Below are 15,503 nucleotides of genomic sequence, written 5' to 3' on the forward strand. Positions count from 1 at the left end.
TGAGAAGAGAGCAAAAGAAAGTGAGAAAAAGAAATTCAGTGGGATGAAATAACCCCAAACAATGGGATTTGCTTTCCATTCTTCTGCCTCCATCTTCTGTCTTTAATTATTCCCTTTGGTTGTCTGAGGGAGCGTGTAAGCACTTTCACACAGCACAACATGCCCAGCAGCACAACACTGTCTGCCTTAGTGATGTGGAGACTTCTGAGTGACACTGAGCCTCTTGTGATTATTAATGCTGTTTAATACAACACAGGGCAGCCACTATGATTGAGGGAAAAAACAGATTTCAAAATGCATGCATTCAAAATGCAATGTGAATGGAATTATGTACAACACGAGCACTGCACTTGAGATACATTTTCCCCCTGCTACATAAACAATGTGTACACCATGAAATGAAGGCTAATGTTCTGTAGATGCAACACTGAAAATGTGTATTTGATAACAAGTACCAACTGTGCTCTATTTTGTACACAGCGTTTAATGGAACCTCAGCTGATCCTGGTGGGATCCTTTGTGCCGGTTTAGTAGTTTCTTCCTGAATCGCATATGAGATATTTGAGAGCCCAGAACGATGTATGATGAATGAAGTAGCATGCTACTTATACGCTTATCGTGCTCACTGACTAGCAACAGGTTCAGCAAAGGGCAGCGGCAGTAAATGAAATTCCGCACCGGGACAATATATCATCAAAAGAAATGTATGCACCTGAAACTTACAAGCCTTCTTCAGATGCGGACAAGGTGCCTGACGGGGTTGGGGGAGGGGGTGAGGATGGGATAGTAGGGGAAAAAAAGGGGGTGGGGGGGGGGATAGGAGAATAGGGGAGGAGGGTTTTTTTCTGGATGGGTGAGGAGCAAGCAAGGGGAAGCAGCAGATTTTGTTGAATCAGTTCTATTTTCATACTGGCTGATCTGTGTCTTTTAACCATTTCACTGCAGCTGGAAAATGAAAGTACCAGGGCTAATTTCACAGTGAGAGCTCACTGAACAAAACCCCCCACGGTCTGTGCAAAAAGGTGCTAAGTCTACTTTGTCATTGTGAATTACGGCAGTGTAATTCAGGAAACGGGGCACAAGTGTATGAGAGAGAAAAATATGTTCAGAAATAAAGGCAAGAAAAGCCTTTTTCCTCTCTGGCCCGAGATGTACTTAGTGAGGTTTACTTATGATCTGTAAGTAACAGATATCTCTCTCCCCAAACATGCCGTCCTGTACTGATGCCACAGGATCCATCTGTGATGTGTCTGCAGTTAGTCCAGAAATAGCACCCACGGGAGTTAACACTCTCCTCAGGCCTCCTACGGGACCTCTTAAGCTGCACTGATACTGATAAAAGCCCCCACAAATCTGGCCCCCAGATACCTCAGCCATTAATTAAGGTAATTAGGCCCTGGTCAGCAATTAGTAACCACAGATAGCTTTTAGCAGCGGCTAAGACGTCCCCACTGGTGAGGGGTTTGGTTCCATACCATCTGCTGACAAATGTCACCACGGACTCTTTGGTTTCACAGATGGGGAACTGGAGAGCCGTGTTTAAAAATGACCTCTGTGTGATCCAGACTGGTTCCCAGACTCCCACAGCCTCTGTGCTGCTGCTGCATGATCACTTCGTTTGTTCTTCTTACTTCTTTGGTTCTTTCCTCTTTCAAACATGCAGGAGCGAGGTCTATGAAAATCTATACATACTGTGCACGGCCAGAGTGGGAATAGGAAACATTCACTGCACAAGGTATCGATCAAAATTAGAACATCTGGGCTGAGTGTAAGTAGTATTGATTAGAGCGTAATGCTACATTGATTTGCTTGTATTATTAAGTCCATGATAGATCCATATTGATAATGTGTTACATTATAATGTTCTATTGAAAGTTCGGATGTATCAAAATTATGCTGTACATAATAGTCTTAAGCAGGTTTTCTCAGTCACTATATTTTTATTGTAGTGTAAGTGCATTATTTATACCAGTACATTCCTCTAGACATAAAAATTGAATACCAACAACTCAATGTGAGGAAACAGCCATTAACTTCCTTTTAAATCTTTCTTTAAAGCACCTGTGATACACAAATTCACAGGAAAGCATTAACAAACGCAAAGACCTACTGAATAAACGTGAGAAACCTTCTCAAACAAATTTGGCATTTATACTAATATGAAAATACAGCAGTGTGTGTATTTCATCCTGTGGCAGAGGTGTGTGATTTAAGGCGCTCCGAGTAGAAACACTGATAAAAACACGCTGAATACTCACATTCAACCTTAAAGAACAGATCATGCAATAACTCACATTACTGGGGAATGGGAAATAAAGGATGCAGCTGTGCTACTTTACACAATTCCACATTTGAAGCAATCGGTGATAACACCATTTTCATTCCGGTTCAGTCCCATAAAATTACCATTAACATTACAACTCATGCAGAACACAGATAAATGTAAAATGTCACCCAGTTCTGCCAGGCGGGAATTCCAGTTCCACAAGATTACCATCTCTGTCTGCTCTCTCCCACTGCACCTTGTCTAATATTTCATTTACAACATTTCATAAGTTCATTTTCCCCTCACTGACCATGTAAATCACAAATCAATTTTCATTTAAAATGCTTGACTACAGATTGTTGCTGAAAGCCTCTGAATTGCGCCTCAGCAATATGGCAGACCTTTAGCAAATCTTTCGGAAACAGTCTGGCCGGAAAAGAGGGGGAAAATAGTGAGATGTAATTTCTACAAAACAACTCCGGGGCCAAGTGGTCAAGGCATTTACTGGAAGCATTTTACAAGTGTTGAAATATCATAGAAACAATACACTAATACGTATTGTAATTTGTATTAGATCCAGTTCTCCCCCCCCAGTTACTGAAGCTTCACACGTGTGATCGACTGGTCTGCTCAACAGGAACAAAAGACTGATTATTAATATGATGAAAAGATGAACACTATTGATTGGGCATAATTGTTTGGGACATCTATTCAATATATGCAGCAATCTTAAATACCTAATATTAAGGATATCATCATGAAGAGGATTTTAGAAAGGTAATTGAGATTAAAAAAATATCTACATAACTTGTAATATTTTTCTATGGTAAACTGTTAATTTGGTTGAACGGTGACAACAGCACGCATGTTTCACATTTAAAAACTTAATTACACCAGGGAGAAGGTTATCTGTTATAGCTCAGGAGCTAAGGGAATAGAAAACAGCTGGATTAAAATGGAATAATTCCGCATGTTCCCAATTATTCATTTAATTGGAAGCTAATTTGAAAATTTGTCATGTTGGCATTCTGATTCGAAAACCCATCCTCTCCTACAACACTTCTACTACAAAATGCATTTAAATAAATGCATTACACTCTGTGCATACACAGTGCAGACAGACACACTGTGTAATGTAGAGAGACTGTGTTTTAGATTGTGTATTTATGGCAGGAGGTTTGCAAAAAGCCTTCCTCAGTGTTTACCAGTGAGGGCAGATGTCAGGGTTTGCTGTGGAGGAGCAGACACAGCCACATCTGATTAACAATATTATTGTCCTCCTCCACACCGCCATAAAGACTCACCCCCCCCCCCCCACCCTTCTTTTTCTTTTCTTTCTTTCTATTTCAGGCTCTGGCAGCGTGCTGTCCTGTGGCATGGCTGAGCCAGAGTGACACCGCCACCATCCACAGAAACAAAACACGAGTCAAGAGCCAGAAGGTTAAGACAAACAGCACGGCTGCGTTTTACCCGACAGGAAACATAAAAATATCCAGGGATACATACTTTTAAAAATATCACTGCGTATTCAAACACGCTGTGCATCATTTGTACTGTTATTTTTGTGCAATTATGAATATATGTAACTTGAATTCAGAACAAATCATTAGCATGTCTGCAACAAGTGAAACACCAGGGGGTAAAATTTACTTACATCTCAGCTTCAAAAAAGACATCAGAGTATAAATCATGAGTCTCATGGGAGTGTCTGTGTGTTCATATGTGCAGGTACAGTAAATCTGCGCTTCAGCTTGAGTGTAAATTTGTGTGTTTGATTCCAACCCTCTCATCGCTCCTCTGTATGTTTTGATTGGTGATTTTTTTTCTTCTTTTTCCGTCGCCAAACTGTCACAAAGGCAGTAACCCCACACGTTTCCAAGCTGCTTATTGAAGACAAACAATAAACCACTGGCAGATATCAATGGCAGAGATGAGAACCCGGGTGCCATATCTGCTGGGACTGCCTGGCGAACCTGCCTCTGCCTGCGCTTCATCTCCAGCAGCACCTCTCACTCTCAATTATTTGGCTGCTGTCACAACAAATCAATCAAATTACCGCTCCAGGACTGTGTGCAGCTGCTCCTATTGCACCGCTAGTTGCATTAGCTTTGAAATGTATGAGGTCTACATTTTATCACTGTTATTTATTTAATGCAGCTCTCTCCCCTGCGAGTCATCTTACAACCACAGCAAAGTTAAATCATTAAAGGACGACGTGGAATACATACTGCTTGAGAACACTTCAAATTAAACAGCGATAAGGGAGAAGGGATGGGTTTGGCCTCTATTGTGTTAAGATGGCAGATGTTGATGTGAGGAAATGTGGACCGCTTGCACTGGGTCCTCTTAATGCACTCCTCTACCGGCTGAATGTGCACACGAACAATGGCTTATTTCTTTTCTTATCCCAAAATGATTCAACAAATACACACAGGAGAAAAAGCAGCCTGCAATGAGCAACTAGTGTGGCTGTAACAAGCCCAAAAAGGATGCTTAATTCTCTAGCTCCGATAATGTAATGGGTAAAGGGACACAGAGGCATTCCCACAGCAGACAGAGGTTAAGTCAGTGGCCCGGCCCGGTGATCTAACCTCTTAAAGGAGCAGCAGTCAGCTGAGGCAGAAGAGATGCAGTCTGACATGTCTTACTAGTGTGGAAACATTTGGCTCTTCCCCTAGGAGCCCACCCTTTGGTGGTGTAATGAGCAGAGTGATTTCCCTAATTTGTATCGCACCAACACCCGCAACCTGCGAACGACACCGCTGAGCGTTTTCATCAAAACGGCAGACATGTCTTTGATTGGCACTGACAACGGGTCTCATTACTGCAGGTGAGTGGGATGCCGACCTTTATCAGGAAGCTTGAGTGCTGTTTTGTGTTTCCTGCGGACGAGTACAGAGGAACAATGCTCTCACCTCACCATTAGAACTCAGCTCTCTGATGTGATGCGCTGCCTGGCTTTCTGCTGAGAGCAAATAAGATGGGATGTGCTTATTAATATGAAAGAGCTCCAGTAAACTAGCTTCTTGCATTACCTTTGAGTGAGTCTTAGAGAAGAGGAGTAGACAGATGAGACTTTGTTCTGCTTCCTCCCATTGGGCATTACATGTACAGTGCTTTGATACAACTAGTTTTACAAGTATGGTAATCATGCTTTGCTTGTTATAAAATCATGTGAAATGAAAACCTATTAAAAATGCATCAGAAAGTTAGCATCATATCTAACAACAAACAATACCGCAGATGTTTTGTCTGCATCAGTCTTGCACACTTACATTTGAAATTGTGAAAATCACATATGATTTTTTTTATTCATATGAGCCGTCATATTTACAGACCTCTAGCATGACCCAACCTAGTTTTTGCCTCTGTGAAGTCAGCTAGAATTTTGTGCACTCTGTCACAAAAGATAACTTTCTCCCTTGTTTAGTTTCATTGGGAATTTGTTTTTACTGCATGTTTGCAGGCATAAATCATTCTGACAAATAACCAGTTACACTGGTGCCTGTGTTTACTGAGTCTGCCACAAGATGCTGCTCAGTTTTATTTAAGCAACCGCTCCAAATTTATAGCACAACCCCATTACAGTGATAGTTATTCATCACAGTCGGAGAGAGCTGCCCTCCTAAGGCTCACAGCACTTCAGCCAGTTCCCCTCTGTCAACATTCACTCTCACAGAGCCAGCTTTGATTAGTATGATCAAAACGTGTGATCAAAGATGCTGTTGTTACTATTTGTTCTAATTTTATCCTTCAATTTAAATCCCCTCATTAAAACAGAATATGAAAATGTACAAGACGCAATACAATCTGGACTGAAGAAAAAATTTTGATCTTATATAACTTATTAAATATTGCATTCTTTAAAAGACTATGACGATGAGACTATAAGCATGCTGGCTCTCATGTAAAGAATACAATCCCGTAGGTCCCACTGCCCATTTCCCAAGACAAACAGCCTTATTAGTTGGTCATTAGCCGCCTCATTACATTTAAATACAGCCATTGGCTGGGCTCCTCCTGGAGTCTCATTACTGTGCCTCACAGTTGTCTTGTGTCTGATCTGACGCTAATTAGCTAGCAGCGTGAGTGCTGTAAAGCACACTTGCTCCTGAGGTCGTGAAATGAGCTGAGTGCTCCCCGGCGACAATGCGCTGCTGTATTATATGTGTGATTAATCAGGCCTGGAGACCCGAAGGGGTGGGGAGGGGAAGCGAGGGGGACGTGGGGGCAGAGGCCAGAGCTGCAGTTGTCTGACAGAGGTGCTGTGCCAGCAGGCCTCATTCAGTGGAGCTGTGATGAACTCAGACAGGGGAGAGTGGAGGAGCGTCGCGTGGCCAGAGGGGCCCGGACACAGTCAAGACATTTAGCTTCACTCGTGACTTGTGTCACTTTCTCTCCATGGAGGTCCCTTCAATGCATCCCCTTCAGATAAGAGGACGTGCGAACAGGCAGTCTGTCAGTCCACACGCTTAAAAAAAGATCTGCCACAGAGGCATTTCTCCACAACAGTTTTTTTTTTTGCTATCTCTCATGGATGGGGAATTTTATCAGGACACTGGATTCCAGACTGTCTATTGGTTTGTTTGTCAGTGGACAATAAGGATGACTGAGAGGTGTTTGTTTTGGCGTTCTGACACCCTGACAATGTGTTTGTCGATCAGTTCATCAGATCACTGAAGCCTCTGGGCTGTTCCTCACACACCAGGAGGAAGATCTGTTGAAGTGTGAGTCAGACGGGCCTGCTGGGCCCATTATCGTCCACCACTGATGGATACATTGAAGGGCTTGCTGGATAGATGCGGGTTTATTAAAAGCTCTGCCCACAGTGATGGCTGCTGTTATTTATGCATGTTTGTGTCCATTAGGCTTCTACCTCCACATTTCCTCACTCAGGGCATCTGTCCATCCATTTCCCCACATGAGGGGAGCCTTCCCTGCACTTTGTGCTGCACTGGCATTATTGTAATCTCCATCCTAAAAACACACTGCTTTACATGTAGCCTGGCATCTTTTTACATTAGTGCAGCTCTCTCATCCAAGATTTATGACTGATGGTTTCCCCATCCATCCCTCAATCTAATGGTATAAAAGAGACAATGTTTTAAACATTAAAATGAAAACCATTTACAACTATGATCAAAAGAGAACACTTGGGCATTAAAGTTTAAAAGGCAAGGATAAGTACAGCCATGTGGATGGACAGATGAGGTGGAAAAGAGATAAAAAAGTGAAGTACAGTGCACTCTTATGCACAGGAAAGAGGCATAAAGTGCTTTTGCGCTGCACTGCAAAACGTTGACCTGTAATTAATATGGTTGTTTCTCCGGGCAAGTTGAGGATAGCGGCTTTTTGGGATACAAACCCCTGAAGGATTCTTACCTGGTCAAAAGCTCTGTAAAGCATTTCTATTAAAGAAAAAACAAAAACTGTTTTTTGTCATACAAAGGACGTACAACAAACTCTTGTTGGGATCAATATTTGTTGCATTTATCACTAATAGTTCCTGGTGTCTCATGTTTTATGAATCTTTTTATCTTGTAATACTGAAAAACCTTCATTATTGTACATGAGCATTAGACAGAACATGCATCAGCCTCCTGGAGTATCTGAATTATTTTCTCTCTTCCCGGGACATCATGTTGACCCTGTTTTGTCATAGAAATTAGTTTTCACTGCCCTCTTTCTTACCTTGCAGGTTCTGGAGGGGGAGCGTCATGATGCCCCCTGCAGCAGCAGCAGCCACCAGGCTCTGGATGTTGGCAGTGGGCAGAGAGAGAACGAGACCCTGTTGCCCGCCCAGGTGTCCGCCTGCATTGAAGGGGATGAGGATGGGCTGGTTCATGCCTGGTGCCGCCCCGGACATCACGCCGCCTACTGCGTTGGCCAATTGCTGGGCCACCAAGAGAGACTGTGGCAGATACACATAACATGCATAATCAGTTTCATCGGTTATAAAATCACAGATGGGAAGTTTTACTTTTTTAATGTGTTTTAGATGACAAAACATAATCAATAATGTTAGATAGAAAAAAGTCTTAGCCTTTGCTCATAGCACAGAATCATGGACGCCAATTCTCCATCATGTGAACATAACTTCCTATTTTTTTCTTTTTTTACTGTTTAAAATGAGTAAAATCTTATTTCATTGTAGAGCTACATAGAGTGTATTGTCTCACTCAGCACGTCCTTGCCCCGCTGTTTCTCGCTGTTTATCATTAGACTATGGCTACAGTGGTGAGAGTCTGCTCGCACACACAGGCGCACAGTGACAAGGCTAACTGTAAGCATCACATGGCTAACACTACCCAACCGTTATTAAATAAGTATTTCACTGCTGCAAAGATGGTCTCTTCATAAAACTGGGATGTTGATGCAGCAGAGAGACAAAAATACTTTTGACATTGGTGCTACATGACCAGTAAAAACAGAGAAAAAGGACTGCGGCGTTCGCTGTTTTTCAAAAGATAGAAAACCTACAACTACCAGAATGCACTGCACCACACTGGACCAATAAACACTCCTGCTGGTGGATGACGTCATGCACACTTGTTCGTTTAACACAATGAAGGCTGACTGGCAACAAACAATCTCGTATTACAGTTAAACTGTAAGGAAAGACATGTTTGTGAAAATATTTTAGGCAACACAGTGACAGAATCTTGGTTCATATTCGATCAGCGCTGCTTAATTTTACTGTTTGATATCGTTTTTTCTGACTCAATTTTCACTGTTTAGGAAACAGTATAGCGCCTACTTCCTGTTCACAAACTCTTGCTATTACAGCCAAACAGTGCACTAAAATATATTCTGAAGACATTTTACACAAGAATCAGACATTGCAGTAACATAATCTTGATTTTATATTGATCGACACTGCCTGGTTTTACCGTTTGATCAGATTTCAGTCCAAGTTTGAGAGATAGGGAGAGAGGCGAGTCTGCCCTTGATCTGCTTCTATACTGTTTGTGACTATAATGGCAGTATGGGTGGCAGACAAAGCAAAAATGAGGAAGTACAACCTATAATTCAACAACAGCCTGGGAGAGCCAGTGAAACACAGCTGAATGACACGATTTACATCATTTACGGCATCCAGTGGAGTTTTGCTGAGGGGGAAGAGGGATATCTAGGCACTGGTTAGTTGGAGGGAAATTTACCACAGGTCATAATGACAGAGTTGAGATGTTGCGGTGTGAGTTTGTTGGGACTATTTAATGGCTCTGTGTTAGATGTTAGTTGATGCTGCTATGTTAGCTCATGCTAACTGGGCAGATGTTGAACTGACCGGGAGAGCGGCTTGAAGACGATTTTTCAGCACTGCATGTAACCTATGTAATGACAGCAATAAAAGTGTGCTGATTTTTCTAATGTTAACTTTAAATTTATGGGTTAATATGCTAATTGAAGCCTGGTTGATCAAATTGCACTTGTTTTCGGCTGTTGGTCAATTAACATTCCTATTCTCAGGTACTTTACTAGCCTGAGTGTCAGACTGAAGCTCCCAGAACCTTCAGTCTGACATCGCCTCCACTGAAGGCGATTTACAAGGGGGAGGGAATTTGATTTTTCCCTAACCAATCAGTAGAGATAAACGACTCACCCAGAATCTGACATCATTAGTAGCCATGCCTCGGGGGTGCCGAAAACAAGCGAGCATTGCCCGTTTAAAATGTCTCCGTCGTCGTGCACGCCCAGCTGCATCGCCGTTAAATCCAGTTTAGCAGCTTCCTTAATTTGGTCCTCCATTAACACGAGTAGTGGCGAAATACCTCGATAGCATCGTTAATGTGGTCTGTAGGATCTGTAGTGGTCGCCATTGTTGCTATCCTCACCTGTTACCCACCGGTGTACAGCAGCTTGACATCAGCGTGGCGCTGATTGGCTAATCGCTAGACCTGCCTCAACCCCCGGCGTTCATTGGTTCATCCATCGTTTGGACGAGGTAAATCGCAAATTCATTGCAGTATGCTAGACCAGAGATGAAAGCCTACTCAGTTGAGTGGGCGGGGTCTATGGTCTGGAACCAGGCTAGTACTTTACTGTACTCTACAATAATTTAATGTGAGTACATTAATATGGAAATTGCTTAAAATGCCCATCCCAAGTTATAATCCTCTTTTCCTGTGTAATTGTTCGCAAATATCTTGGCACATACTACAAAAATCTAATTTTTTATATTTTTTTATCAAAATGCCTGTCTTTTCTCTTCCTCTAAAAGATAAAATTACTTTTGATGCATTGATACTTTCAATCTCATCTTGAACTTGGGCGCTGTTACATAAATTTAACTAATCAAATAACAGTTGGGGCACCTAGCAACATACTTGACTATCAGCTAGTCTGGGTAGCTAGCAGAGAAATATGATAGGCGGTGTGTGTTTGCTGGTAATCCCATGAAAACAAAGAATGTGTTTGAGGTCTAATTTGTTTGTACTGCATTGCCGTTTTCTCTAAACAATGCCCATCTTGTAGTGATCAAATCACTTATTAGGGCTTTGATTTAAGTCCCCTAATTTTTAGGTAAAGTAGTGGAACTCAGTAATCTTTTTTCTATTTTTTTTGAAGGCACAATTAATACCATTAATGATAAATATCCCATTACCAAACCAAACTCTAATGTAATGCTGGACAATATGGTTGAAATCATTACCGCAATAAAAATCAATCACAGAATGGCAAATAAATGAAAAATCATTTGAAATAATCAAACAGTTGTGTATTACATTAGACTAAACTCTTCATATGTGTACAATGACTGCTTACATAGATAATTTTGTTGGTTTTAAGTTACAGTTTTAATCAAAATCAATAATTTCCTATTTTTGTAACAATAACATAAGATTCATCTGTAGCTAATAAATAATAACACTGAATTATAACGACACTTCTTGTGTGCAGTGCAGAATACCTGTTTCAAAGAAGATAAACACAGAGTGTCTACTATACATTATTTTATATCCTGTGACGCTTAATTAAGAAAAGCAGGAAAGCAGATGTCACCACAGTGACTGTATGACTAATCAGTGTGTATTGATGAATGCAGTTGTTTTGCAGATGAATTCTTTGCTTTACTGTGTCACAGACTAACAGTCAAAACACACTGACGTTGGTACTGACAGAGATCAAATCCAATCTTTGTGAAAGGGCTGAGAGTTTTTCTTTCACAGAGATGCAGTGATTTATGTTTCATCCCACTGAACAAATCCCTGGTACCACGGAAATGTGCCTGAAATACACAGTGCTTTTCGAAAAAAAAAAAAAAAAAAAAAAGTAGCAGTACTTTACTCTTTTGATGAGGGATATAACACATCACTCTCAACTCTTCATGTATCCATTCATTCACATTAGTTCAAGTGGATTCGGTGCAGTCATACCCATAGAGGAAAAGATATGTTATCAGAAGTATCGCTCTGAGATATTTTGCACAGTAGAAGATCTCTTCAAATGTATTTTCCGAGGAAGTGGGTTCGGAAATACACCAACACATTTTTCGTCGAGAGCTTTGAGCCCGAAGTGGGAATGTTTGTACCGTGGCTGAAATCTCCATGAATACACAGGGAATGACATCTTAAATTTCATTCATTCAGATAAAACCTTTTTCAAATTATGTCAGCGTTTGAGCACGTCAAACTGAATTTACACAGGAGGTTGGAGACAGGAGATACTGAGGATGCTGCAAAATCCAACAAAATTACTGTTTAAGCATTGAATTGAATTGTTTGGAATAAAATAATAAGAGTACACTGTCAGCTTGTGTTGTGTCCACAGTAAAGCAGCCTTTCGACGTTGCTAGGTAAGCCTGGCTGCACTGTGTTGACTCCTCCACTGTGACTTAAGTTCACAAGCCTTTAACTCCAATTGTCAGCTATCTGCTTCTGTTTTGCATGGTGTGTCTGCAGCTTGCACAGGATGCAGAGCGGGCTGACTGGTGCGAAGACCCCACCATACTCCCAAACCTGGTGCTTGTAGGTGACAGGCGTGTCACTGTGATAACCCTGCATGGTGCAGAACGCCTGCACCCACTCCGACATACATGCGATCACAGTTTAAGAGGTACGAGGTCATGTGGGTTTAAAGCCACAACACACAGAGAGATCTCAGGGCGAAATATCGGCACTGAGAGACAAAATGAATACCTGTTTGTGTTTCTAAGCTGTTAAAAGGATAAAAAAGCACAGATAGGTGATTGTTGCTGGCAGGAGTAATCACACACACTATATAGGATTTCTCTTCCTCAACATTTGCTTTGATACACAACAGCAGCGCATAACAAATGACAATATCTGATGCTTCTGAGAGCATCCAAAATGACATTTGCCATTAACTTTAAAAAATGAATTAATAATTCGGGAGCTCAAAGAATCCTCAAAGGACAATAACAAAGGCAACCCGTTTGTTAGCTTCAAGTGACATATGTTTAATCTCGCGTTTTAAACTAAATTTAATCTCAAATCGAAGCGGCATATAATCAAAGACGCTCTTTGAACATTTCATCTCTGAGTCAAACAAAATGAGACTGCCAGGCTTGACAGCAAAGACAGCCTCACATAGAAGGGAATAACATTAAAAGACAATTCTGCAATTATCAGATGTAGCCCTGATTTATTTATCATTACAGGCAGCTTTGGAGAAACAGGCAGCTGTTATAGGCACATAGGCAGCTGCAGAGAGAAAGGAGAGGAGATTTGTTTAAAGCATCTAAAAGCTCTTGGTCTTTAGGTTGTTTGTTGTGCCAGTTCACGACTGATTATGATCTTCATCTGAGGTGAGAACACTGTATATGCACACATCAAAATCAGAGATAAGAAAAAATGTAGCATCTTAACTAAAATGCGAGAAGTCTCTGTCTGATTGTCTGTCTGTATGGCTGTCCTTTTCTACACAACTGTTTGTCCAATCAACCTCACACTTGGTGGGTGTATTGCCAAAGACACACGGAAGTGCAGTGTTGAATGCAAGTTCTTGAGATCTGCCGGACATAATCATTAGTAGTGCGTTATGTAAACACTGTACGGTATTGAAAGGGCACCCCTATTAACTGTTACACTCCAAATGGCATGCATGGTGCAGCTTGATCTACGTTGCTCAATAAAGTACATTCAAACAGATGAAGAAAAAGAGACCAGTTCCCATAAGTAACCAGTTTTTGACTTAATTAATGCCACAAAATGTTAGTGTGAGCTTTCGCACCCAAATATTTGCTAGGGGACGCAACTGTGTCATAGGAAGTGTATCGCTCAGGACCCAAGGAAACACAGTGTGGAGTGTAAAGTTGTTTGGATGAGTCATTCTTGAGAAAGCTGCAAGTGGCAATGCTAGAGGATGAGCAATCGGTCCATTCCAAACAGACACGTTCTGAATGAGTACTGCACTAGTGAACATAATTAGCTCAACTCTGTGGCCACTCAACAAGCTTTTACTACTAGAATCCCCAGCATCACTCATCTAGATTTACAAGCAGTTCACCTTCTGCCTTTTCACTGATACTCTCTCCATTTGCCCGAGGCCAGAATCCTTTGAATCCGCCCATTCCACCAAGTCAACTGATTCGTCTGGCATCATGACATAAAAGAGAGGTTTTTCAGTCAAAATAAATACCGATCCAATGAGTGCTGCTGCTAACAATTAGTCCATCAGTAATAAAAACAATGGACTGCACTAGGGCTGTGAACTTCTGGTCAGTCAGTCAACTGTATGGTCGTTAAGCTCTTGTCCGACCAAATTCTCATTGGTCGGACAATCGCTGGGGTTAATTTAATAAGGGCATGTGTCCACCAAAGCCTTTCTTTACATAGCTGAAAAACATCATCTATTGTATACCACTTGTATTTGTTCTCTGTGACAGCTGTTCTACGCTGTGTTTGTCCCACCCCTTCCTCACTGTAATTGGACAGCTGGTGACAGTGACGAGCGCACCGTTTTACCCAAAGTTAAACATTTTTCAACGATGATTTTTGATCTAAAAATGTATAAATAACCGCAGAAGACATTTATTGTCAGATTTATCACTATAGATTGTTGAAGTGGTGGAATGGCTTACGTTAGCTTTCTGGGCTAAAAATGATAAGTCTCTCTCTCGCATGTAGCATTACAGAGATATTTTTAACGTGATAACAGTAAGTTGTATATGACATCTTCATCTCTAGAGTTACCCTTCATAGTGTCCAGTATGTCAGATTTTTGTCATCAGCCCTGTTCAGCATTTAGTGGTGGGACAGACTGGCACAAGGAACTCATGTGAACAAGTGTTAAATGTGTGCAGATTATTTTCAGACATTATTATACTGGAAATCACATTTAAATTCCACTAAGGGCTTTCCACTTGCCTTAGAAGAGAGTTAATTTGCCCTGGTCAAGTGCTAATGTCAAACACACAACACTACCAGGGACTGCAGCAATTTAGTTAATCAAGAGATAACCCATGCAGATTTATTTCACCCACTGGTTGATCACAGCCCTAGAGTGCACTACAGACAAGACAGATGCTGCTGTCTAGGCTGTTCTAAATCTACATGCCTTTATAATGACACCCAACATTGTAGTTTGTTTAACTTTGCTCCCCTCCACTCCGAAAAGTTTTCAATAAGCGCTGCCAGATTCATTTAACCATTTCACAGACATTCAAACATTTCCAGCTGACTACTTTCTCACTGTTTCAAGTTACGTCAACATCAGTTTTTTTTAGATACTACTCCTTTTTAACTATAACTTTTAGCCAGATAAATATAAAATAGATATTGGACGTATAGATCTTACGTTATCAGACAAACAAGCTGAGTAAACATTAGCGGCAGCTGAACTCGTAGTCCCCGCTGGACATCCTGTGTCAGCCAAAGAGCATTGGTGAGATGTTGATTATTAACGTAAAACTGCTTTATTTAATGTTTAACAAGATCTCTGCGCACCCCCCTATTTTTACGTAGCTGGATGCTGTACGCATTTTTGGGAAACATTGGTAAATGCCAATATGTTGGCATGGCTATACATCAGTGTGGACTTGAAATGACGTTAGATTCAGGTGGATACGTTGGTCTGTGGCGATTGGTTAGGAAAAATCAAATCACCCTCCCCCACGGAGGTCGGTTAAAGTGGAGGCAATATCAGACTGAAGATGGAAACGGAGTGTAACGAGTTGACAATTCTGTGTGATATCAGGCAACCTCTCCATACAGTAGGTGCGGCTGGAAAGCTGTTGTACAGTGCTTGGCAGGCCTGACAGCTGAGTGTGGAGAAG

At 41.4% G+C, this 15,503-nt stretch overlaps 1 protein-coding gene across 4 annotated transcripts in view; it reads right to left on the reverse strand.

The window, feature by feature from the left end:
• Positions 1-15,503, reverse strand: part of pou6f2 (POU class 6 homeobox 2) — a 101,894-nt gene that overhangs the window by 50,052 nt on the left and 36,339 nt on the right. For all 4 annotated transcript variants that reach the window (XM_049564977.1, XM_049564974.1, XM_049564976.1 and 1 more), the window contains one exon: positions 7,958-8,177. In XM_049564977.1, coding sequence (XP_049420934.1) covers positions 7,958-8,177 — 220 coding nt within the window. The remainder of the gene's footprint in view (positions 1-7,957; positions 8,178-15,503) is intronic.

Source organism: Epinephelus fuscoguttatus, linkage group LG21, assembly GCF_011397635.1.
Source record: "Epinephelus fuscoguttatus linkage group LG21, E.fuscoguttatus.final_Chr_v1".
Classification (NCBI taxonomy): Eukaryota; Metazoa; Chordata; class Actinopteri; order Perciformes; family Serranidae; genus Epinephelus; species Epinephelus fuscoguttatus.